At 39.3% G+C, this 27,879-nt stretch overlaps 1 protein-coding gene across 1 annotated transcript; it reads right to left on the bottom strand.

The window, feature by feature from the left end:
- Positions 1-928: 928 nt before the first annotated feature.
- Positions 929-19,024, bottom strand: slc6a1b (solute carrier family 6 member 1b). The gene is made up of 15 exons (XM_061727415.1): positions 18,645-19,024; positions 16,869-17,313; positions 16,422-16,553; positions 16,114-16,214; positions 15,539-15,648; positions 14,970-15,102; positions 14,205-14,339; positions 13,460-13,563; positions 12,782-12,906; positions 12,221-12,333; positions 11,817-11,948; positions 5,856-5,958; positions 5,591-5,691; positions 4,954-5,121; positions 929-3,528 (listed from the first exon to the last, which is right to left on the bottom strand). The coding sequence occupies exons 2-15, from the start codon at positions 17,113-17,115 to the stop codon at positions 3,415-3,417; spliced, it is 1,818 nt and encodes a 605-aa protein (XP_061583399.1). The 5' UTR covers positions 17,116-17,313; positions 18,645-19,024; the 3' UTR covers positions 929-3,414.
- Positions 19,025-27,879: the final 8,855 nt, after the last annotated feature.

Here is a 27,879-nt window from a genome sequence, read left to right on the forward strand (position 1 = left end):
GGGACCCATCTAGCTGTGAAGAAACAGTACTAACCACCAAATTACCATGCTGCAGTGTAAAATGTCCTGGAGAAGTCTTTAATACCACCTGATCTCTGTTGAGTTGAGCTTTAAGTGCTCTCTTTCAGAGGGGCAAGTTCAGACCCTTGATGTATAATTACATGTCTCCAAATATTCATTCACAACAAAACGTAATGGAATTGTGACTTTAGTGTATTACTGTGAATGCAACATTTATACTAACATACAAAAAGGTTGATGTTTTTGACAGTGTAGCTAGCTCTAATTTTTACTTAACTTTTTTCTTGCCTTTCAGTGCCCTTTGCCTTTCAATGTTGCTTTTTAATTAAATTGTTAAAATCAAAAGCACAAACTAACCATGTAGTTCTTTTTCTGAGGCTTTGAATGATTTGGTGGCTTTTTTGATTTGAATAAATGTGTGCTAACTGCTGCACAGCAGCAGGGGGATGGATGGTGCATTGTGACTGGGAGGTGTTGGCTGTCAGCCAGCTCAGCTCTAGTTCTCTGCTGGCACAGATTTCTCTGCAGGTGTCTCAAGAATATTACAGTGGTAGCAGAAAACCATTTTGTCAGATACTGTCAGCTAAGTTGCAGCCAACCTCTCCCATGGTGATGGAGCTGATTGCATATTAATTTGTACTTATGTAATAAATAGTACATTAGCATAATAGTAGTATACTGAGTAGTCAGTATCATATGTGGCAATCTTTATCAGTAATGGAGAAAGCACATTTGAAAAGCATTTATATACCTTCTTAAGGTGGGGCTTGGGAATACTCAGAGTGTCCTCTGTGTGGCAAATAAAAATTGCCATAATCATCCCATTAAGTGTTGACAGCACTGGGATTCAAGTGGATAGGGAATGCATCATAAATGACTTCAAAAGACATGATGCTGACATTATAATCTATAGATCTTTATTTATTTTGCTGATAACATATATAGCAAACATGCTTTTTCATATAACACCATCTAAAGACATTTATTATATGTATTTTTTACATAGAATATTTTACATTAGGCCCATGAAACAGCTAGAAATATACAAAACAATATTCTCTGACCAGACTTTTCTATCATATAATTATCATCCTTATTATTACTCTAATGCTTTTTTGTTATCATTATTATTGATATTATTTATTTTTTTACAGTTAAGAAATATATGCCTTTGTTTCTGTGATGATATTATTTCAGGAAGCAGCACATAATATTGTTTTTTTTTTTAAATCCAACATTTAAGCAAAATTAAAGAAAACCTCAGGTTGTACGGACATTCACAGATACATGTATTACACAGTCCAGTTTACAACATCATTCAAGAGAGAAACTGCATTATGGTAGCTTTATACAAAATTCATGGAATATTTTTGTCATTGCACATTTTAATTCACATATCTTTAAAAGAAAAAAGAATGCTAATGAAAGAAAAGAAAAACAGGACTGTTTCAACCTGATTCCTGTCGCATGTAGCTGCCACAGAAGCAAACTCTCTTGATCCCTCTTCATGGTGATATCTGTGCTCTGCCTTGAAGTCAGCATCTTTAAGTGGGTTTTTATATCACTGAGCAAACTTGATATGTTAGAATAGGCTTTCGTTTACCCTATTAAATGGAGTAGTTTCACTGGTGTTGACCTACACAGTACCTAGCTGTGTTCTGTTGCGTTAACAGTGCTTTGTCGGCTTTGTTCTCTGACTGATTGGGAAGTTCTGTCTCCGAATCTGTACTGGAAATCAGCACTTACCACAGAGAAAGAACACAGTATGGCTTCACTAAAAGGACAAAAAATACCATAACAGATGATACAAACCAGCAAACAGTACACAGAAAATAGGCAACAATTTGGATCAGCTATTGAATGTGTGCAAGAACGTACTTATACTGAGCCTTTATGTTTCTGATTTCATGTTTTGCTGCTGCAAAAGGCAACACGTTGAATTTATGGGGGCAAAAAAAAAAAAGTTGGAAATTGATAGTTACATTTCGTTTTAATACAGCATTCGTTGTTTCAGTGTATAAGGGCTGTATTTGAGACAATTTGGTGACCTCCATCATTGTACCTGAGGAGTGGCTTTCTAAAAAGGTATAAAAGTAAATGTGTCCAGTCAAAATAGTAGAATCTATCATAGAAATTCATGTTACTACTTCCGACGCATCACACTAGCCATGGCAGCTTATTCATTGTCCTGGTTAAAGTAAGAAATATTATCTAGCAATGGATCGCCACACCATAAGCCCCTCTCACCACTTAACTGGTTGCAAGTCGCATTAAATGTTTACGTTTTTTCCAAATAAATGATCTCAAGCTGAGATGCAGAGTGCATAGTGCAAATGTGGGATTTTTTTGTGGATTTATTATTAGAGGTGGAGGTTTATAAATTCAACTTGTGCTTGTAGGCGTGTTATTCTCTCTTTTTTCCCTACTTGTAACTGTTTTGCAGTAATGCATCACAAGGGGTGCTTGATCCAATCCATATATATAGTCCAATGTCTGCACAAACTGTTCAAACTATGGCATGATTTTGGTCCTTCTTGTTCTCACATATAGAAAATCACCTGAAAATATGATTCTACAAAATGATTCAGACCACATACAAAGTTAGTGTTCTTTAGAAAACAAAGAAACAGTTATAACAGTCTCTTGCTATGTATTCTCTAAACGTTATTTTTGCTGTTGTCACAGGTTTCAGTCATGCCTACAACACATTGGATGCCACACTTTACTTGTGCTTTTTTTAATGTAGCCCATAGAAGTGGGTGGTAAACATTTCAGGTGAAGTGCAGGATTCTGCAGGGAAATGATTGATCTGTTAAATTATGGTTTACACATACAAGCAGATTTGGCCTTACCTGTTGCACGTTCCCATATTATCTTTGCTTTAAATTGGTCAGTACTATATATATATATATATATATATATATATATATATATTCATCTTCTATACTGCATTTGTTTATTAAATGAATAAACAAAATACATTTTAAGCAATATTTTTTTCCTTTTGTACAGAGCTTAGTAGATTAATAATTATCTTCAAAGCACAATACTATTTAAGCAATGTGGGCCTCCAGATTTAAATTATGCATATTCAATATACAGTAATTTCCTTAGTCACACTTCCTTTTTCTAAGAATACTAGGTTTTTTGCATAATGAAATACATAATATCACATCAACTTTGCTGGGTAATTTGTTTATCTCTATATCTCTGTATTTTACAAATAGACAAACAGAAATCCCCTTAAAAATAACTGTGTAATCAGGTTGGTTTCACATGTCCCCAGGAGGTAGGTGAATGAAAGCAGACGTAGAAGTCTAGTGGTTGTACCCAACCTTGATTACGATGGAGCGCCAATCTTGGCCATTGAAACTGAGAGACAGGCAGAGCTTATTAGATGTAGGCTTCCTCGTTGGCAGGGTTTGGATTCTGGTTTTCCATCTGCTGGTCCGGACCATTTTCCTGAGCCTTTACCATCGTCGGAGGCTTGATCATCATCCTCAAGCGCTGAGAAAAATCCGTAACACTGGTGTCACTAAACTCAAATCAGCTTTGCCACAGAAATTTCAAATAACATCCTACACTGCAACCTATAACACAGCAGCTCCACAGCTGTGGCTACAATACCATCATGGGGAAAAGATTGCATGGGCCACGCTAACCCAACATTTTATATCTGAAATTGTAAAACTTTCAGTTTATCGAATGTTCTCAGCTATGGATGGTGTTGGAGCCAGGCACTTCACCGTCCATTTTTCATGGAGTGTTTGTGAAACTAAGCATCTGCCTGGGTGTAGAGCTCTAATCAGCTGCCTGATTGCTACAATTAGACAATCAGCCATCAGCTAGCACTGCCGCATTTGACACCTGCATTTTGACCCTGATGGCCTCAGTTACACCGCCTGCAATTATGGCCCATTTATTCTGTCGGTCGTGGCTATATCTGTCACTGGGGACTGTATATATGTAAGCTAATTGTTCAGTACAGTGTGGATGATTGCAAGTAAAGAAGCTTTTAATGTAAACATTATGCCAAAATGACATTAAATGCGGTTGATTGTGATTGTCAGACCAATAAAATGCACTCTGTTTCTAATTTGCTGAGAACTCTAGAGTGGAAAGTCATCAAAAATTGCTTTGCGACTAATTAAAAACTTCACTAATCCTTTTATCACTGCACTACTCTTCATTTCAATTTATTATGTCTTTATTCAGCATGCTTGTGTGTTTTCTCATTACAGAACCACTGAATCATGGTGCCACAAAATAGCTTTAATGCACCGAATAGAATCACAAAGAGCTAAGCTCAGCATTTTCTTATCTGTTGCTAGCCGTCTTGTAGCTTTTAAATTAAAAATCTAATTACAAATTTTTACCTTTCCCTAATATATAGGCTATATATATCTTTACATGTGACTGTAGATGCTACAGATTCTGGTTTAATATACTTCGGATTACCTTTTTGCTGAAATGTTCATCCAACTTGTGCATTGTTCTGATACTATACTGACATACACTGAGTGATAAAAGCTTGGCTTAAGAAAAAAAAAAAAGAACGAAAGAAATAAAAGGAAAAAAAAATCTTCCATGTCAAGTAATCCATTGGGATTCTCTCAACCGAGCTTTCCTTGTGGATTATTCCAGGTGGAATACGCAAAACGAGAAGACAGTGATGCACAGATTCTTGAAAAAAAAAAAAAAACTGTTTTCTTGTCTGCAATAGCATCCTAATATTTACATATTATAATATATATTTCTTAATACTTAACATCACAATGTACATCCAAAGTGTCAAAATCAGTTCTTAATCTTTCAACATATGGCAGTCCAACATTCATTAGAAAACAGAATCATTTTTGTGGTGTGCAACAAGTGATTATTAATCATGAAGTTAAAAAAGGTTCAAAAGTCTTTGTTATTTTGTAAACCTACCTCTTTATATGTGCCTTTGAGTGTGAGGAACATGTAGCCCATGTAACCTGGGATGAGAATCATGGAGGAGAGGGCCATGCACCAGCCGACCCCTTGACCCCAGCCTGGGAACACGTAATCGCCCAAAGTGAGGGGAACCATCTGCACTGCACTAAACAAGAACACACCCTGGACAACAGAAAGACAAGAGAAGAAATGTCATTATTTTTATCATTCAGACATCTAAAACCAAGCAAAATTGTACAACTACGAATGACCGACCATTATTTCTCCTCTCAATTATAATATTTATTTTCCTAAAAATGTGTACTTGAAATAATTACCCTCTAGGGATTAATCACAGAATTGTCTTGTTTCAACATTTAACTACTTTGAACGGTAAGGATCAGATAGATTAAAACTGGCATTAAAGCTTAAGAAAAGACATTTTTGTTTGATAATCTAATCTGCTTTGATGTTTGTATTAACATTAACAAGGAATTACACCAACCGTTCATGGAATTAAATAAACTAGAACTGAAAGGTATTGGACTGCAGCTGTCAAGGTACAATCATGGAATAGCTGAGCTCAAAAGGCTTGTCCTTATAGTGAAAATAGTTTAATAGAGCATTAACTTTTACCCCAGAGAACACTTACAGCAACGATAAGAGGAGTGAAAACGACCCAGCATGCCTTCCACCACAGACAGGGCCTGTGGCCAACCATTTCTTCAATGTTGTCATAAAATTTATCCACACCTGCAACCCCAAAAACAAAAATGATGAATATGTGTCTCTTTGCTGTACATTATATAATTAATCATCTCAGACCCGGTGCAACATTCCTGTTGTGAGTTCTAAGACTTGCATTGTTTTGAAGATCTAAAGAGTGTCTCTACATTGCAGACAAACATGTTGCTCACCATAGAACCATGAAATGGAGATGCACTCAAAGAAAACCAGGAAAAGCAGGGACATCCCACTTGCTGAGTAGTAGTCGAACAGCTTAAAAACATACAGTCCTCCCTGCAAATGAAGAAAAAGAAGGCAATATAAATGAAGATGGAAGATGGAAGATATTTAGGAGCTGTTTATGTGGACGTCCAGGTAAGTAAGAAACTGGTGAAGTGGAATAAATACACTGTTAAGTGTGAACACCACTGGCTGGGATCCATGGAAGGTAAAGGCTGCTTATTGGTGTGAACAGAAATGATATCTGCCAAGTGAGAGATTTGCTCCAAACAAGACCACTCTGGATTTGCTTGAAACACTGTCAGTTTCAAGTCTGTTTCAAGTCTATGAATAAAATGATAAGAAAAGAAGTAAAATAATAAAAAGCACAAGCTGTTAAAAATAAGGGCAGTAGAGTACAGGAGGTAAGTATTTAATTTAAGAGTACGCTTGAGTAAACAGTAATGTTTTTAGGCCTGATTTAAAGGAGCTGACAGGTGGAGCAGACCTCAGGTCTACAGGAAGTTTGTTCCACCGGTGAGGAGCAGAATAACTGAACGCTGCCTCACCTTGCTTGGTTCTTGTTCTTGGGACACACAACAAACCAGATCCAGATGAACCTCAGGGGTCTGGGAGCTTCATAGGGAACTAACAGATCCAGCCTGTATTTTGGTCCAAGACCATTCAGTGCTTTGTAGACCAGCAGTAAGATTTTAAACTCTATTCTTCCACTGACTGGAAGCCAGTGTAGTGATTTTATGACCGGTGTGATATGGTCCAGTTTCCTGGTGTTTGTAAGGACTCTGGCGGCAGCTTCTGGATCAGCTGCAGCTGCCTGATAGATTTCTTGTTAAGGCCTGTAAAGATGCCATTGCAATAATCCAACCTACAGAAAATGAATGCATGAATAAGTCTTTCCATGTCTTTAGACAGAATCCCCTTAATTCTAGCAATGTTTTTTAGGTGGTAGTAGGCAGATTTAGTGATAAACTTTAGATGGCTGTTGAAGTTCAGGTCTGAGTGAATAATTACACCAAGATTTCTGGCTTGATTTGTAGCTGTGAATGACATGGAGCCAAGGTGAGCGCTGATCTTTTCCCTTTCATTTTTAGGGTCAAAAATTATCACCTCTGTCTTTTCTGCATTTAGCTGGAGAAAATTCTGGCACATCCATTCATTGATTTGGTGAATACAGTTACTCAATGAGAGTAGGGGACTGTAGTCACGTGGTGACACTGAAATATAGAGTTGTGTGTCATCGGCATAAGTATGGTAGGAAATGTTATGATGTTCCATAATCTGAGCTAGGGGTAGCATATAGATGTTGAATACAAGCGGTCCGAGAATGGACCCTTGAGGAACCCCACATGTGATCTTGGTTCTCTCAGACTCATGGTTTCCAATTGACACAAAAAAGGCCCTATCTTGCAAGTAAGATTTAAAGGGGACCTATTATGAAAAACGCGTTTTTTCTTGTTTTAACGTGTATAAAGTGGTCTCCCCTCACCCTGCCAACACAGGAAAGATGAAATACCATGAAATTCTGCAGGGTCTGTACACCCCGCCCGGCTGAATCTTCCAGTGTCATGTGACTTCTACGAGCCGTTAAGAATCAGCGCCTATCGTCCATAGGTCGGCCTCCGCTGCTGAAACCATGCCCACAACCAGCTCCGCCGGCTGGAGCGTCAGCCATTGTTCAGAAGCCGTGGCTGTTTCAACAGCGAGGGCACAGTAAAAATTTGGTTTTGCATCGACACTTACCCTCATAAAAGGATCAGTGCCCACAGTACGGACCCGGCAACTGCATACGAGTCAGCGGTAAGTGACGTTATTTTTTTTATGTTATTTATATTTGTCTACAAGTATGATCTTTGCATGGGTTAAGTATTTAGCTTAGCTCCGGAGCACCGGGGCCCCTCACCGGACCGGACCGGTGAGGAGCCCCGGGCCCCGGTGGCTCCAGTGTTCCCTAACGGAGTGTTTGGTAACACCGGAGCTCTATTAGTACCGTAATACATTTTTCTTCTGTTCATGGTTTCAGATCTTCCAAGCAAAGCACCTGAAGCAGTTCAACAACACCTTCAGAAGACGCACGGTCCTTCCTTGAGCCAGCAAAAGTGCATACATGTTATTTATATACAACTTATGTTCTTTTATTTTTTTAATAAAGTTGCCATTTGTGAAAATTCAGTGTTGTGATTTCTTTACAGTTAACATGATTCATTTGTCTTGTAACATATTGGAAATTATGAGGAATCTGAGTAAATAACTGTGGTGTACCTGTTTAAAATTCAATTAAATCTTCCTGTGTGAATTAGTGTGAAGACGAGTTGACCCGGATCCTTCTTCACTTAACTAAAGGCTGATTTATGGTTCCGCGTTACACCAACGCAGAGCCTACGGCGTAGGGTACGCGTCGATTTAACGCAGAACCTTAAATCAGGCTTTAAGATCCGTTTCCACCGTGTAACTGAATGAGAGCGTCCAACTATCGCGTCGAGCTGCGTGACATCGGACGCTCTCTGTCCACACTGAAACCCTTAAACTCGCGGCCAGTTAGGACAGACCAATACAAAAAAAATAAAGCAATGGAATTTATTTGTCGCTGAAGCTCTCTAGCATGGGGCACGCTTTGTGTACGCAGCCGGCTGTTCTGGCCGGAGCGAGGCTTTGTTCCCTCCCCTGCTACACGTCATTCAAGCAGCCAATCAACGCAGACACTCATTATCATAGCCTCTCCCTCCCCTTAGAATCCAGCACAGAAAATGAGCTTAGAAGCGGTAAAACTAGAGACATGGCCCACAAGCTGAATTTCTGTTTTATGTAGAAAAAACAAGCTTTAGATTGTTTTTAAGACATTCAAGGCCTGTTTATATACATTAAATGCCATAATAGGTCCCCTTTAAACCATTGAAGCACAGTGCCGGTAAATCCCACCTACTTTTCCAGTCTGCTGAGAAGAATGTTATGATCAAGTGTGTCAAATGCAGCCCTGAGATCCAGTAATACCAGAACAGAGGATTTGCCTGCATCATTATTCAGATGAATATCATTTAAGACTTTGATGAGTACAGTCTCAGTGCTGTGGTGTGGCCGAAATCCAGACTGAAATGCGTTAAAAAGATTGTTTTGCATCATAAAAGCATGGATTTGCTGGAAAACGACATTTTCAATGATTTTCCCCAAAAATGGCAGATTTGATATTGGTTGTGTTGTAGCATCCATATATGATTTTTTTAGAAGAGTTGGAGTTTAGAAGTTATGTAAATGGATATTGGGAAAAAAAAAAAAAAAAAAAAGCTTGCTGATTCAGCAGTCATTTTACAGACTGTGAAGAAAAATAAAACATCCTTTACTCCCTCAGAAATCTCGTTAGACATGCTGGATTAGAAGCTTTACAAGAAACATGTATGCAGACATATTAAAATACGAATAGAACTGGTTTGTAGCCTTAAAGAAATGTATTTAAAAAATGTCTGCAGAGGAAGAGAGACGTAGGAAAAAAAAGAATAATTCAAATGAAAAATCTTAATACAGGAATGTTTATTTGTGTTGGTCAACGGTCATAATATCCTATGTAGCTATACATTTTAACCATAAAAAGCAGATTAATAAACTTGTTTGTTCAAAAATGTGTTAATAAATATCTTTAGATAAAAAAAGACTTGGTGGTTAGCACTGTTGCCTCACAGCAAGAAGGTCCCCGGTTCGACTCCCAGGCCCGGCAGGGGCCTTTCTGTGTGGAGTTTGCATGTTCTCCCCGTACTTGCGTGGGTTCTCTCCGGGTACTCCGGCTTCCTCCCACAGTCCAAAAACATGCATATTAGGTTAATTGGTGATTCTAAATTGCCCCTAGGTGTGAGCGTGAGTGTGGTTGTGAGCATGGTTTGTGTGTTTATATGTGGCCCTGTGATGGACTGGTGTCCTGTCCAGGGTGTAACCCCTGCCTCTCACCTGAAATGAGCTGGGATAGGCTCCAGCAGACCCCCGTGACCCCGCGGGTATAGATAATGGATGGATGGACATTATTCATCAGTTATCATTTCACTCCGTCAACTTTCGCTCCAATCATTATTGAACAATTCTTATATTTCAGCATCTTGGCTCCAATTTCCGCACTTCTCTTTTTTTTATATATATTTTTATCCAAATTTTTTACCCATTTTATCACTCAGTGCTCCTACCAAAGTTAGTCCTGGGCATTGCCATCCTCTACCAACCCCGGGAGGTCCCCGCACTGAGCTCAAGTCTCCTCCTTACTTGAGGAGTGAGCAGGCCGCTTCTTTTCACCAGACAGGGTGGCGTTTCTCTGGCCGAACGTAGCGCGTGGAAGGATCATGTTATTCCGGCCAGATCCTCCCCACCCCATCTGGCGCCAGAGGGGGCATGTATAGCCCAGGACTGTGTGCATGATTTTGTGAGGGTAGCTCACATATCTACCCAAGGGAACACAGGGAGAACATGCAGAACTCCACACAGAAAGGCCCTTTCTCCAACCCCACCAAGGTGTGGGCCCTGAAGTCATGGGGGAACTAACACGCACTCAGCGCCCACACACAGCGTCCCCAGCGGTAATTTAACCCAGGACCTTCTTGCTTTGAGACGGCTGCACTACCAGCTGCGCCACCGTGCCCCCAATTTCCCCACTTTTCACAGATATGATATTAGATGATATTAAGATACTGAGAATGATTGACAACAAATTGATCGACCCTTAGAGTCACAGCCTATAGGTGGAGGCCAGAGTGGGGGTGGGAGTTTTGAGCGGCAACAAGATTGGCAAGGCAGCGATGGGCACTGTTTGATTATTTAAGTAGACGAATAAACTGTGTGTAATTGCAATGAACAATGTAGCAAAATACATTATTAATAACAGAGTATGAGGTAGACAAATGAGCTGCTGATTTGACATAGTCCCGCCGTCATGTATGATTTTATTCAGCTAGCATTAGCTGCGTAGCAGCATTGCGACTGATCATAGCTTGCTTGGGTGCAGTGCTTCCACTGCTCCACAATGTACCCATAGTCCAATTCTGCAACATTAACTTCAAGTTAGTGGTCAGAAATGCTGTTGATGTTTCCAACAGTGCGAACCGCTTCCAGGAACTAAAAAAGTAATTGACCCTTTGTCAGCCTTCTGATTGGTCCCTGACTGACCAATCAGAAAAAAATAATTTTCCGTTGCTACATCCGGGGCAGAATATCTGGTTGGACAAAATAGCTGTCTCTCTCGTTCACATCAATGGAAAAAGCATAGTTTTTACTTGCCTTGTATTAAAACTTAAATCACTGGATTGTTTTTTTAAAAAACAATCCAGTGAATCCAGTGATTATTTTTTTAAACCTCCTATTTTTAAACTCACTACATAGTACCCAAAGTGTTCCCTTTTATTTACAGTATATCGAGTTGCAGTTGATATTCTTTGGTACATCAATTAGAAATAAATTGATGTAAAACCCCATTTTTACAATGGGAGTGGACGGGAGAGATGACAGTTTTGTCCGACCTAGCAACAGAGGCGGGGCTTGACAAAGGGTCAATTAGCAGCCAATTGCAACTAATCAAGCACAGTTAATTTTGGGCGGTGTATTGTTGTGTTGTTTTCTCTTTTAAACTTTTAAACCATTGTTTTCAATTAATTTTTCAGATTTTTTGGTTGTCTGCTGGCTTCCATGGAATAAAGGTTATGTTTAGTCTTACAGGCTAATAAATCAACAACTAAGGTTAAGTCATCGCTTTTTTGCAAGGAAACTATGTGTTTGAATAAAAGTCTATCGTCCTTTCACGAAGCTAAAATAAAAAAGTGAACAGAATACCAGTAGATGCTGAAATAATGCTGATTTGATGTAAACTTCTTTTATATTCTCAGATTGTTTTCAGTGTACAAAAAAGAGGCAGTAATGACTCAGAGTTGTTGCATTATCACATTTACCTGTGTTATATTGGAGAGGCCGATGATGTAAGACACAAGGCAGACAGCAGCAATGAAGATCTCTCTGCGCTTTCGGAGGACATGAGGAAATTCATCGACGAGTGCGGTGATGAAGCCTTCCACTGTGCAGAACTGCATAGATTTCAGATTCAACATGCAAAACTGCATTACTATAAAAAACCATTGAAAAGGCTTAATATATGAGCAAACAAGTATTGCAAAATACAATACTTTACACTTAAAGTAATATTTTGACACATCAAAAAGGGTTTCCAATAATCAAATTGAATTCTGGGAATAGGTGTGAAAATCTGTAACGTAAAGCTTAGAAAAGGGATTGGATTTAGAAAGTTTTGCCTCAGTGTAAAAACAATAGTTGACCATTTTCCTTGGGTTATCATCACCTGGCTGTCGATTCCCAGCATCAGCAGCATGGAGAAAAAGAGTATTGCCCAGAGAGGAGAGATGGGCAGCTGGGTGACGGCCTCAGGATATGCCAAAAACGCCAGGCCAGGTCCTAATATAAGACAAATTACACTTCTTTCTAATATACAGCATGGAAACTGTATATTAGCTTTGATTTGTGTGCTTATCGCTCAACAGCTTAAAAAAATTGTCCATTTAAAATGTAAACACCATTTTACTGATTGCACCGTGAGATTATAACAGAAAAAGATACTGGGTAAAAAAAGAAGTTATAAAGAATCTAAAACTGAACTGTCCTTGAAAGTAAAGTGTAGTGTAACACTGAAACTTGTCTTCATACAAAATACAAATAAAGCATTTCCATTCTAATAAATGCAAACATTTGAACCTACACTGAGAATATAATCTTTACTACTATAACCGTAGCATAGTCAGCCTTTTCTATCGAGATTTTTTTTCTTCTTTTTAACAATTATTTAACTCGTGATAACTCATGTTTGTGCTTGTTTCTATTGAGCTTCAGCATTGATTGCAATTACCTGAGGCTGCCACATCAGCGATGGGTCTCTTTGTCACATTGGCCATGAAGCCCACAATGGAGAAGATGACAAGGCCGGCAAACATACTGGTGAAGGAGTTGATGCAGCAGACAATGACAGAATCTCTGTAGGGCAGAGACAAAGCACAAGGCAGTCATTTCCATGCCTGTATCAATTCCTTATCAACCCGTCACACATTGTGGAGCGGCGTGGGGGGAAGGGAAGGTAGCGATGGAAAGCCATTTTGCATCCCACAGCAGAACAGCAGCTGAATACGTTCTTTTTTTCCAACAGATTTGATTCTTCTTTTTTTTTTATGACTGTGATTTCTAACAATTTTACAATAGTTAGAAGCAGATAAGATTGTGTTGCTGACAACTGTAATTTGAAGTTGATGGAGTATGAATTTTGTAGGGAATCTTTGAAATGACATGAAATGCATGTACCTACAGCCACAGAATAAAAACAAAACATTCAGCCCATCTAAATAAACACCAGTACAACTGGAGGGCCAAAATGTCCTAAAACAGGAGGCATAGTATAATCACAGAAACCAAAACACATGCACATTCTCCTTAAACAAATATATATGGTCAACTGGAGGTAGATGGTGAAATTTCATTTTAACTGGAGTAAAAAGAAAAAAACTTAAATGCATCATTTTATTTAGACACATACCTGTATACATTGTTATGGAAGGTATTGTAGCTCCCGAGAGCAATCAGAGAGCCTAATCCCAACCCATAGGAAAAGAAGATCTGTGTGGCAGCATCGAGCCACACCTGCCACACAGAGATTAGAAAAATGTCGGTAATCAAGAAAAAAACACATAGCATCTGCACATATGAGGCTATGTCTTGGATATTTATCACAAAATAACCAACATGAAACTCTTTTTCCTACTTTGATAATGATGATGATGATTATTATCATTATTATTATTAGTAGTATTAATAATAATAATACGACTAATAATAATATTATTATTATTATTAGTCATAGTATTATTGTAAAAGGGACAGGGCATAAATCTTTCTTGTCTCGTGTAAAGCTTAATTGAAAGAACAGACAAAAATTAAACTACACTCACATAGATATGTTTTTTAGTGCATCCCATGCAGTTAGAGTTGATTGTTGCTGACATTATCTGTGGATATTAATGCTAATCCTGGTTGTGGATTTATCTGAATGAGCACTCCATAAATCTCAGTGACATACAGTACTACATTTCCTTTAACATGACTTGATGCCAGTTCAGTAAGAAACCAATTGCATCACTCTATCCTGTCAACAGTCTTTGCAACCTTGCCTCAATAAGACGCATCCCCCCTTAGAGCTCAGCTCATCATCTGCAAGCACTTGTGTTGTTGAGGTTGGGAAGTTCCCATTCGTGTTCTTGACCACATCACAAAAGACAGTTTACCTCAGACTCCTTAAGTTTTTCAAAGTCTGGTGTGATGTAGAAGAGAATCCCATCGATGGCACCAGGTAGACTGATCCCACGGCAAAACAGGATGAACAGCATAAAGTAAGGGTATGTAGCCGAGAAGTACACCACCTGTGATATACAGAATTAGTGTTAGAAAAAGAAATACCTTCTATATTAGCCATAGCTAGAACTTATCCCGAGGGGTTGTATTTAGAATATGTGTCCTCCTACTCCTCCTTCAACTTGTCAATCTATTGTGTTACTGTGGCACCATCCCCACGGCACAGCACCATGCCCTAGTCAGAAATTCTCATAAGACAAGATGACCCCAGAATGAAAGGGTTCAGGACACTCCCAGTGAACTAGTTCCCTCCTTACCAGAGCAGTTTTACTCCAGTGTTGTCAATGTCAACATTTTTCATGTTATTGAAGATTAAATCTACGGAAAAAGAAATTAATCAGTGCTTTCATTCTTTTTGTGACATAAAAAGATAGGGATAGCTCCTTTCCCTTTGAAGAAAATCTGACGCTCATTGTACACAGTACAGTAAACCATAAGACATTATGAAAAAGTACTGTGTTTTAATATCAATTTTTAGCTGATTCTTTCCAAACAGAAACCTGCAATAGCCTGGGAAACAAAAAAGGTCACACATTTACTGTGTATTTAAGAACAGGTAATACAAAATTATATGAATTAGATTTTTTATTTTCTCCCATTTTGCAGTTCTTATTTATTTTTTCATTTCATTTACTCACTTTGCCAGTCCAGCTGACTCCCTTCCAGATACAGAAATAGACGAGCACCCATGCAATGGCGAGTGTGATAGCCAGTGGGATCCTAACCTCCCCAGGCTTCTCCAGACCATCGGTCAGCTGGTGCATGTTACGTCTGCAAGGAAGGAGTAAAGTGCTTTTATAATAATGCACGAGGGCATGGATGATCTCATATAAGCACCGTGCATGGATGCATGCTGAAATGTGCATACTTTTCTGGGTATTCACAAAGAGACTATCTTTAGCTTTCTTTTCTCACTCCTGAATCTTTTCAGTCAAAGGAATGCATGACTAAATGCCTTTTTCTTTTATATCAGTGATTTATTTTTCAAGGGTTTGTTTTGAGAATAGTTTTTTTTTCTATCTTTTGGTGCCCTGCAGTAGATGGCTGTTAAAGGATTACATCATCACATGCAAATCACTGTATAAGACTCTGACCCCTGATTTGACCCCTCCTCATGCACACAATGGTATATGACCTGGCCAGCTTTCATAAGTTCACAATAAAGCCCTGTCCTCATGCTCTGAAGAGATGCAGATGCTCAACTTACTCCCAGAACTCGACCACAGCGCTGGTGAGGTTTCTGGTGTCTGCGATGCTATAGTTGACATAGCAGCGGTCTGTGTTCCAGGGATTGCCACAACTCTGCCACGGAAGCTCCTGAAATTTAAAGAAAAACACAGAGACAGAGACGGCTCTTTTTACTTGGACCACTCTCCCACAACTGGGTTCCATTCTCTCTGGCTGTCAAGCAGCCAAGACCGTGATGCTCATTCAGGACATTGAGATTTCATGCTTTTCTTAAAAGACTGAATGCTTCATCGTAGAATGCATTTATCAATACCTTGTACAAAGTGCTAATTATGTGGGAAAGGAAGTAATAAAAGTCATACTCTGTAAGGAGTTTTGTAGCCTTATGTAAGAGATTTTGGCACACTGCCTCCCACTTGACCGTGGTAAATTTCAGAGTAAAGATTCATAAAGAAAACATCTGTGCTTTGGACAGAAATAATAGGTTTCACCCTTAGAGTATTCAGAAGGTACTTTAAAATATGTATCTGTCTTTGTGTGTGTGTGTGTGGGGGGCTGGGGTCAGCGGTGGTATTTGAGATCTAAAATACTCACAGAAGTGAAGGAGTTGTACAAATAGTAAATAGCCCAGGAAATGATTACTATGTAATAAATATTGAGCCAAAAGGACAGAACAGCAGCAGCCAGACCCACACCTGAAAGAAAACAAGTGTATTATTACATCTGTGCTGGAATAAAATAAAAACAATATTAAAAGGTTCAAGTCTTCCATGTTATGGCTGTCTGCTAAATCCTTACAAATTGCTTCCATTACCGGATTTGTCTGCATCTGTTTCCAGCTGGCATTTATCATGAAGAAACATAGCTCTGGGACTTAACATTGAAGGTAAAGTGTCATTTACCTTTGAACATTGGGGCCAGCTTCCACACTCCAAGACCTCCAATAGAGGTGTACTGACCAAGAGCCGTCTCCAGTAAGAACAAAGGCATGCCAGCAAATATGAGTGTCAAAAAGTAGGGAATCAAGAAGGCCCCTGAATGAGAGGTGAGAAGCAAAGGTGTGTGTAAATGGCGAGAAACCATACCCTTCATACTCACTATATTCCAATAAGTTATTTGGCAGACGAAGTATTTGGTTTCAAACTGCGCTACAGATCACAGCAGCGGGTTTGGCTTGTGCGCAATTACGCACGGCTATGCGGGGAAATGCGTTGGAGATCACATTCAATTAAAATTCCCCGGGTTCAAAACGTCGTCTTTTGATTTCAAGACCTTTGTATTTCCTCGGGTGTGAGGATAAACTGACAACTGCCATAAAAAAAAAGAAAAGAAAAATAAATCCATATTACCTCCGCCGTTTTTCCCACATAAGTAAGGAAATCTCCAGACATTTCCGAGTCCGATTGCATATCCGACACACGAGAGGAGAAAGTCAAATTTTCCACCCCACGTTTCTCTCTCTGGTATATCCTTTTTTGTCTTCTGCACCTTCACCACCAGTGTTTTAGGTTTGTCATTTGGCGTGGTGCTGGGCGCGTCATTTACTGTCTCCGTTAGTATGTGTCCGTCTGAGGCTTTGGGGCCGTTGGTAGCCATGGTCACGGTGTTTGTTGGATAGTCTTGACCAGAACAGAGGTGTGGGTTTTAATACCGGTCCAGACGGGCAGCAGTTTATCCGTCCCGTGCTACTGTTCTCCACAGAACAGCGGGTGAAGACGAATAATCGGGGTTCTTCAGGATTCTGTGAGTGGTTAGGAGCGGAAACAGGGGCACCTTAACAACGACCCACCGAACCTGGAAAAAACAAATATGCAAATATTAAAAAAAAAAAAAGAAAGATAAAAAAGCGAAACATGTCTGATGGGGAAAAAGGTTGTTTGTGTCACGGATAAATAAATACATTTTTTTCTGAAGCAGAAACCCAAGAATGAGAGATGGCGATTCAGAAGTCTACTTTCATTGTTTCGGATATACGCTATATTAAAGCTGAAGCTGCTTGTGAATGTGAATCATTATTTTCTCAATTAATTAAAAAAAACAAAAAAAAAAACAACAACAATTCGTTATTTTTGTTTTCTGGACTTACAGCCAATTTATTGGCAAGGGGGAGGGGGGTTAGGGGGGTGTCATTTTATGGAGTTAAGCTTAATTGCATATTTTAATGACAGGTGAAAATGGAAAAATAAAATTTGCCTCACGATCCGTAGCCTAATGCCCCGAGGACCAAATAAAATACCTCTCATGCATTAAGAATCCCTGTTAATGGCCTGAAGTGAATCCATGTTGGAAGAAATTTAGAGCTTGTTCTTGTCCTTGATTCATTGTGCTCCAAATTCAATGGCCCACTTCCCACTGCTCCGGTAAGAGAGCACAGCAATTAAACACATTTAGGAGCCATACGCAATGATCATGTCTAATAAATCACCTGGGAGACTAACTGGATTGTCGGTTTCAGTTGATATTTTCCCCCGTTATTAAGATATAGTCACACGATTTCACAAATATATTAACTAGTCCGTTAGTAACAGTCGAAGCCGCTGGGTTGGATAAATGTTTTTCCACTTAACATCTGTAGCATTAAAATGTACAAGCCTGTGCCATTAATTATATTTTTATTCGTCTTTTTTATTTTATTTTATTTAAGGACGTTTGATAAATAGTTGAAATGTGTATGCATGAAACATGGAAAGCGCTCCTTGCGCCTCATCAGTTGGTGCGTAATTGAGAGGAGCGATATAAAGCGAAGCGGGAGCAGAAATGTTTTTGTGGTTTAACAAAGGTGTTTTACATAGTAACACTGATGAAATTCCAAGTTATTATAATGTTTTTTTTCACATATTTGCAAAGCATACAAAATAAAAGTAAAGCATGCATTTTTTGTCTTCATTGATCACAATTTCAGATTTCCAATTATTTGTAACCTGTCTCCAAGACTGAAGGGTTGAAAAAGCAAAATTCTTCAGTGAGATTAGTGTTGATCAACCTAAAGTGAAGTGGAGATGCACATTCTTTTCCGAATTCAGCGCTTCTGCAAATCACAGTTACAACTAGATAGTTCTTACATGATTTTCAAACATAAATCTTTGCTCATTTTATAAAAGGCATTGTTTGTGGATAATACTTACGTTAAATCTACTCCTTAGATATTTTTTTCCAAGACTGGGATATCCAGATTTGGGGGAAAAAAGGGGGAAAAAAGTTAACTCCTTGTACATGCAGTCGGTAAAACCAAGATGAAAACTTTGCGTCCGACGGCGGTGAGAAAATATGATCCTGAAGGTGGAATGATTGTGGCCAAATGCTTCTTTGAGGGCGAGGTGCTGTCCTTAAAGGAGTGGTGCTGAAAGAAAGGAGGGGAAAGAAGACGGGGACAGGAGCTGCCGCCGTCTGAGTTGAAGCGAGCAGGGACGTACCATGGAGCACAGGATCCTCACTCTCATCTACATAGCGTCAATGTCACCTCAAAGTCGACCCACCCCAACTCCAGCATTTCCACCACTGAGATGGCAGCCGGTTTGAGAGGAACATCCTCTTGTCTCAAGGTTTTATATGCACTCCTGCAGCTTTTTTTTCTCCTCTCACATCAGCAACTTTCTCTGTCCCACCCTTTCTCCTCCTTTCTGTCTCTTTTAATGGGCCAGTTGATGCATGCTATAGACTTCCATTGTTTACTAAGCAATTTTGCTTGACCTCAAGTCAAGATAACTAGATTCCCCTAAATTACCATTAATAGCCCAAGTATAAACTTGAATGGCATGTTTGAGTCTGAACTTCCATCCATTGAAATTCTAAATTCTTCAGATCAAACACGAGAGGCTACACTTTGAATAAATATAACATCAATACAATTTCAGGGACTCCAAAGTGGTGGATACAATTGAAGATGCCAGCGGCTGGTGTCGCTTCTGGCAAAACATGATAAGAGGGCCCCAGCCAATAAAAGTAGTCAGGATGTGTGAGATGAATTGAAAACAGTGCTTATAATCTTCTTAGCCTGCTGTCCTCCAAAATGAAATACCCTCGTGGAACAAACCAAATGAGCAGCCTTAATGCCAACTTTAACTCCCACATGGAGATAAAATATTGAGGTCTCAGTGGGAGATTAGACTCTGTCATAGTTTAAAGTTAGCAGGAGTTGAAGTTTGAGTTAAGGAATTAAAGTTAAGGTCTTGCTATTGTACTTAAGCCTTTGTAATTGTCATGATAAATTTAAGTTGTTACTGTGATGGCAAGCTTTTATGTTACAATTTTTCCGCACTGTAGGAATCCTCTGTGGTGACAATTTGTTTTTAATTTGGATACAGTCATTGGAAGACAACTTTCTTTTCCCCAAAAATATACATATTAGATTTTATTTTATTTTTTTTGTGTGTTTGTGTCTATTTATAGATATAAATACCATAAATGCCATAAATGTCAAGACATCATGGTATGAATATCTGGATTTAGTTTAGTTTAGTTTACTTAATTGAGCTTGGCTCAATTAAGGCTCTGGCGAAACAACTCTCCCCCTTGCTTTGGAGTTAAGTTTAGGCATTACCAGGTTTAGGCGAACACCCTGGCTTACCTTAAATCTCTATCTATGTGTTTTTCTTGGTATACTTTTCTGATAGTGACAAGAGCTCTCTATCATTTTCCAAGGATTAACATTGTGTAGGGACGATTAAAACCTCCCTCTGAAATTCATAAAAAAAACAAAAACAAAGAACATTTGAATTACATTGGCAAAAGAAATTATAATTCAAATGTATATTTTATAGTTTACCACAAGACCTGGATATTCCTCTCTTTTTTCCTCACTTGTGGTCCGTATTCAGTCACTATTTTTTTTTAATCCTCCATCTTTGGTTCATTTTATCACTGTCTGCCACGCTGTAGGCTGTGCAATGCTGACATAGTACTGAAAAGCTGCACTCCAAGGGAAGAAAGGAATGCCCAGATGGTGAACCAATGAGGGGTGAGCTAACCTTGTAATGATATGAAACAAAATTTAGCATTCCTAATCCCAAATGGCTGATTGGCCTGCAGGCTGTGGCACCTCTGAAGTGCAAAAAGCCTCCCATTAGCCTCCAGCTTTCATAAAGGGTGGGGTGAGGAGGGGGGGGATTCAAAATGCTATCTAACGTGAGAGCTGGTGGTGCTGTGCTTGTGGCGCTGGCCCCACCTGATGGTAAGTTTGTGTCCACTGGAGCTTGTAATTACAGAAGGAGGTGGTAATAATAGGGAATAGTGTACAGGGAAACACATGAGCAGACAGCTGGCCTCCTGTCAGTTTCACTGTTCATTGGGGACAAAAGTGATGCTCTGATGTTGTAAAGACGATTACTGTTCATGTGAGAAAGACAAAAGGGTGATGCAGATGGTGACAGTGATATGACAGATATGTATTTTAAAAACCAGGGGCATCTACAGTGTATTTCACAAACATATAATCTGTTAATTTAAATATTTATGTAAGACTTTCCATACATATGATACTCATAGTTGTACCTTCAACTTAAACTTTGCTTAAAATTGTTTTGTTTGCTTGATTCAGACCAATAATTTGCCCCTTCTGACACAGTAGCTCATCTTATCTATGATCACAGAATGGGATCTGACATGGTTAAGGAAATAGAGGGTACTTTTTTGCATCAGTTGGGGTCAGCTAACATGTTAATCGTGGCAGAACTTTTTCAATGGGATGTATAATTATTACCTCCTTGATCAATGAATAAATAGATGTTGAGAAAAATGTCGAATAAATGGCCTTCAGCTGCGAAATAAATGTCTCAGACAACAGAAACTCCATGAGAGAGAGGATTGGCTGGCATTGTGGAGTCCCGCTAGGGACTACAAGAGCTGCTCTGGCATCGCACATAGCTGGTATAGTTTACAGGATTTATGCCTAATATGGGTTTGAAGTCCCAAAGTCAAAATAGGAGATGCTTTTTAGAGTGGTTCAGATGGAGAAAGAAAAGAGTTCCAAATCCCGATTTATAAGCAGGTTATGGCTAACTAAGCTGACAAACATAAGAGTAAAGCAGTGGTGACAGATGTAACAATTCCTTGTGACAGCAACGTAGAAAACAAGGACCAGGATAACCTATTAAAATAGATAGGTATGGAAAGATATGAAAAGTGAAGGCAACATTGGGGTCACGGCCCGGTAACTGGAGCAATTGGGCCTGTGACTCCCAAACTGTGGGAGTGTCTCCAGCCGATTCTGGGAACATCATCGTAGTCGTAATCTAAGAGCTATTCTTAAGATCCAAGGCTAGACTTGCATTAATAAAGAGGCTTTTTAGCCAAACAAAAACTCAGAATCACAAAACTAACATACTGGTGTCCTGCAAGTTTGTTGTGTTCATTTTATTATTTTAGTAAACGCGCTTGCTAATTTTAGTCTCCAAAATGCAGTTACGGTACATGGATGTTTCGTAAAATGTTAAAATATGATTTACAGGGTAAATTGAAATCACAATGACGCGATGGTGGAGCAGACACACTCAAAGACAGTGAAATTTATTAAGCGTAACGGGCAGTAAATCATCAGGTGATTCTTGTCTTACCTTTGGTGGCCTCAATGCAAAAGTATCACATTCTGGGATTGCCAAAGCTGAAGTGTTCAGTCTGAAAATGAGTAGTCTTTTTGATGTCTTTCTATTGTGAACAATGATTATTTTCCAACATTTCTATCTGTAGAACAAAAGACACATACAGTATGCACAGTTTTTCAGATACTGTAGCATTAAATAACCCACTCTAAACCCTCTCCAATGTACCACACATTCAAGGTTAATTTTTCTCCATGATGCACCAAGCCCACCCTGGTTCTGACTGAGAAACTCATAATATGAAAACAAATATGAATACCAACTTGAATAAAATATCAGAATTTAAATTGGATATTTTTGTAAGGCCTTCATCCCTATAATGCCAGATGTATCAAATTTGATAGCTGCATTTCAAAGACCTCTTAACCATCCCTGTAATCAAAAATGGGGAAAATTATATACAAACCAAAAAAATCATTACAAAATATAAGCGACTTAATAAAAACTACATAAACTTACCTAATGTATTCAAATGATTTCACTATATAATCAATACTTTACACCCTAAAATAAATCCTTTTTTGATTTAATTTTATATGTCAGGCCTTAAAGGGGTTAATATGTGACTGCCAGGAGATACAGATTGAAAAGTAACCATACGACAAAAAGAGCAGAAAGCCTTAACTGTAGCTTTTCCCTGTCTTCCAATCCTAAAAAGCCCCAGTTTTCTTCTCCTGGTGGAGAGGGAGGGACCAGTTGTCAGGACCAGTTATGTGTAACACTTTAGGCCCATAGAATGTGTTTTGGTTCTTCATTGGTAAGGCAGTCAGGTAGGATGATGCTGGGCCTCTCCAGAAGAGCCTCGGCATACCGTTTCCGCTTACACTGAAAGGATGGAGACAAGTGATGTGTCTGTTGCCGGGTGATATACAAAAGGAACCCTGGGTGCATTTTTACAAAAGGGAGGCTGGAAACACAGCCTCAAAGTAAAACAAATATTGGCATCTGCCCATGCCTCCCTCACTCTTCTCATTCCCAGTGAGGAATTTAGGAGTCAGTGACTGAGCTTGTAAAAGAAATGTAAAGACCAATAGTTCCAGCCAAGCATGTTTATGCTTCAATGTGACAACATCCTTAAAAACACCATAGCCCATAACATGCTTACTTAACCCCAAAGCATTTGACAGATGATGCGGAGAAACAGATTGCATCACACTAATTATAATTAAAAAAATATTTGCATGAAACGTATTATAAGACCTACTGTATTATGTGCCTTTTTCTTTGACAATAATATCTTTTATTTAAACACTAATGAAAGATAATACAAATTAATTCACATGATGTTTAAATTAGATTTGCATATTTGTTTAATGCCTATGCTCGGAGAAATCGGATCAGTCTTACATGTTGAATTCATTGAACCTGCAGTATAAGTAGGCCATAGGCATTTACAAATTAGTCTGTAGCTTTCAGAATATGGGTTTACACATCCAGGCTTAATGTGATTTTTTTTTTTCAATGTCTTTTTGAAACACTGTCCAATTCACCAGCTTGCAGCCCAGAGAATGATATAATGCAAAGAACCACATGCACATCCATAGTCTATAAAAACAAACACTCCTCATTGTCAAAAACACAACAACTAAAGGGTATTGGCCATGTCTTTCCCAGTACCAGTTACTTTAACGCTCATATTGCCATCACTCAAACAGCTTTAAGGTCTTAATTACCCAATGCACAAGGACAATGTTGCTCACACCAACATTTATACTCTCTGTGGAGGCTGTTGCACTGTTTTAGGTGACATGGTGCACTATTTTACTTTTACAGAGCTGTTCATATTTGCTGTTAATTCCTAAAAGTTGTTTTTGGTGAACAGTTATGTGTCTTTCTGAAAAAATAAGGTTAGCAGCCTTCAACTGGTGGCGAAGATGACACCTTTCATGAGCTTTGGCCCCAAACTCTTCCAGGCAAACCCAAAACTGGTTGCAGTGATCTCTCAAGACAGTAAACATTCATATTACAATAAGCCAAATTATCTTTAAAATAAGAATGCCTATTGTCTGTTAGATTTTTATTCACAGCTCAGACATTATGTCAAGAAAATGCTCAGTAACTAAAGTGCCAACAGCTTGCTGGTAACCATAGCCAGCTGTCAATCAAAAGATCACATTCTTAATTAGGCATGAAGTTGTGGCTGTATATAACTGTACTTGATTGGATGCATAAAAATTCACGCCTTGTACAATTTTCATTTATGTGATATCTGGGTATAGAGGTTAAAAAACATTTTTTGAACCAGGCTGTAAATATGATTTTTTTTTTTTAGGCTGCAAAGTTGGACATCTTAGCTTGAGGGTCAATCAACATTGACAAATTGCTTTTGAAGCCAGCTCTTTGTGGTGAGTGGAGGGACTATCATTTATTTTACATTCTTTAAAGGTGAAATATTATACCTTTTTCCACAAAATGAATACAATTCTGGGTATTCTAAATGAGATGTCAATGACACATTTTGGTCAAAACACCCCAAGGATTATTCTTTTTAGTGTCTGTTTCACCCTGTATAAATTGATCTTGTTCAATCAGCAGTATTTCTGTGCTTGAAAACACTTCTCTGTTAGCCCCTCTCCTTGCTAGAGAGAGCCAAAGTGGGAACGACCCCTCTCTACTTCTGCTGGGTCTGCTGCTACCGACTTCAAAAATACAGCAGTTCAACATACATGTTTGAAACAGAGAATATGAAGACACGTGTATGTTGGGGCACCACTAGAGGATAGCCAGTCAATGTACTGTAAGAGATCATGTAGGCTTTGAAATAACAACCTGTATTAATTACCAAAGTTCTGCAACTTTGATTACTCAGCAGGTAACTAGCTAAGGCAATCCCACCCAGACACACACTTACATCTTCATCATCTTTGGATTTTTCATGCGTAGTTGTTACTGATCCCTTACCAATCCAGGTTTGTATTGCCCCAGGTTTGTGAAGCAGTCTTATTCAAAGTGGTGTGAGCACACCACAGGGCTAGTGGGAATAAGGAAGTTCTACCATGTAATGTTTTTAATTAGGTCCTGGTGTGCTGTCGAAACATGATACAAATTTGAACTTTTTAATTTCTTCCGTTTGCCCTGACTGGGGCAGCATGCTCAACACAAACTGAGTTTAAGATGTTTATTATGATCTGGTAGACGCCCTAGACACCGACCTTTCATGGTCAAGCCTTATGAACAAGAGAACTTTCCATAATACGCTGCTTTTTCAGTCAGAGTAGCAAGCTGTATGTAGCCCTTTGGTGAGAACATAGATAACTATGTTTTAGGTGTAATGTGAATGTACAACCGTGGTAAGAGGTTTTCAACAAGGTTAGCGATCTAGTCAGTAACCTCAGAGAATCCTTGGCTGAACCCAGCCCCATCAGTTTTTGTCTGGTGTTCCGGACTGAGAGAGCCCATCAGGCTGAGGTGGTTGGCGCTCCTGTTTCCTGCTGGAGTCTGTGGACATTGGAGCGTGAGTGGCAGGTTCTGTTTTCATGTGCTTGGAAATAAAATAAATTAAAAGGTGCATTAAATCAGGTTCAGTAGTGTAGTTAAAGATTTCTGCCATATCTAGGGTTTAATTGAAATATAAAAAAGGCTAAATATGGCTGTTGTAGCTTCTTATTACCCCAATAAAAAACATAAAACAAATATATCATATATAACTCACTGACTTATTATGGCATCTAATACCTATTTTAAACAGGCCTTGAAAGTCTTAGAAACAAGCTTTTGATTTTTTTTGCTAAATAAATTAGAAATTCAGCCTCTGAGCCATGTCTTTATCTTCCCATTCTCTAACCTCCTTCTCTATGCAGGATTCTGAGTGGGCGGGGCTATGATAATGAGGCTTGTGGGCGTGGTTTCACGCATCAGAGGCCAACCTATGTCAATCGCATTTTCGTTATGTAACAACGGGAGCAGAATCTGAACGGCTCGTAGATAGGTTGTTCAGCGCCTACGTCACGCGCGTCCTCGTCAGTCATTTCCGGGGCCAGACAGTTGTTGTGACTATGCCGCAGTGCTGCGTACCTCTCTGTTTCAACAGATCTGAGACTAAAGCAGCGCTTTCCTGCCACTTACATTAATAACTTACATTACATTAACTTAACTTAACTTACTTAACTTACATTAGGCTACTTAACACTTACACCTTGTCATAACTGCACGCGAGCGTCCGACTATCGCACTGCGTTACATTGGACGCGCTCTGTCCACACTAAACGCGTTATCGGCCCCCACGTTCTTTTGATTGACAGCTAAAACTTGCTTTTTAAAAGGCTGACTTATTCCGCGTTACACCAACGCAGACCCTACGGCATAGGGTACGCAGCGACACGCACCGAACTGTGCGCGTCGCCGTGTACCCTACGCCGTAGGCTACGCCGTCGATTTTACGCGTTACCATAAATCAGCCTTTATTCACTGCACTACCCGTCCGTGCGCTCCTGAAAGAAACTCCTAAAATAAAAAAAGTAAAGAGACAAGTAAAAGATGGGTGATTACTTGTAATCTTCCTACGTTTGTACTTTCTAAACAGAAAACAAGCTTGATATTGTGATATTTAAATGTTCTTCTATTTTTTTCCTGTCACTCGTGTTGAAAGCCGGTTGAAAGCGCTGTAGGAAACAGTCATGGATGAGGAACGGCTGATCCAGTTGAAATGAGAAGTTATCTCTATGATTCCGCCTCATTTCACTACAAAAACCTCAATAAAGTGGCAGAAAGAAATACTATCTTATTATTATATAGGTCCCGGAACATCGGGAGGGAGAGAAAAGGTCCTGTAAGTGGGGAAAAAAAAAACAATTAATAACGACGTGTGGTGACGCAATCAAACAGCGAACAGCGTGAGTGAGCGGCGTGCGGTGTTAAATGCAGCAAACATGTCAGCATGTCAGATCTTTACTGGGATGTGGGGAAAAAGCAGAGGACACGAGAAATGATCCAGGCTGAGTTGGATTTGGGAAACCGCTTGGTGATGGAGACGGTGACGGGGACGCACAGCGCAGGAGATCGGGAGCGCAGAGAAAAGGGCCCTCTTCTCTTTTTTCTGATTAAATGCATCCGAAATAGACAAACAGGCGATCTATGAACTTCAATGAGAAATAAAACACCAAGGGAATATGGATAAAAGGAGGTGCCGGATCTTGTTCCAGCAGAATCTGACACAAATTAAGCCCTAATAAGATTCTTATTATTATATCTTATTATCTTATCAGAACCTTCCAGCCTGGCGATCTCCCTCCAGCCAGCTGCCACTTTATTGAGGTTCTTGTATTGAAATGACTGTTTCCTACAGCGCTTTCAACGCGAGCGACAGGAAGAAAATAGAAACAGGGCGTCCGACAAAAATCCAGCTCAAAACGGCGCTGCGTCGCGCTGCGCTGCTCGCAACCAGTATGGACAGTGCAATAAAAAATAAAGCAATGGAACTGTATTAACTCTGTATTAACTGTAATAACTCTATTCGAGTTGAAAGCGTTAAGACCCTTTTTAACCCCAAATAGTTCCTTTCTGAAAAAGGAGGTTATAGTAAAGAGATTCACGGGTTCAAACATGTTGTTTACAACGGTGCCTGCTATGCCTGTAAGCCGGGTCGGACCCGGACGTGACGTCAGCCTAGAAATTACGTCACGCTAAACAACCTAGAAGCCACATCACACTGGATGGGCGGCTGTACAGACACTGCAGAATTTGGTTGCTTTCCTCCTTCTCTGAGTCGGCAGGCTGAGGGGAGATCACTTTATATATGTTAAAGCAAGAAAAAACGTGTTTTTCA

This window comes from Cololabis saira, chromosome 8 (assembly GCF_033807715.1).
Source record: "Cololabis saira isolate AMF1-May2022 chromosome 8, fColSai1.1, whole genome shotgun sequence".
In the NCBI taxonomy this organism is placed as follows: Eukaryota; Metazoa; Chordata; class Actinopteri; order Beloniformes; family Belonidae; genus Cololabis; species Cololabis saira.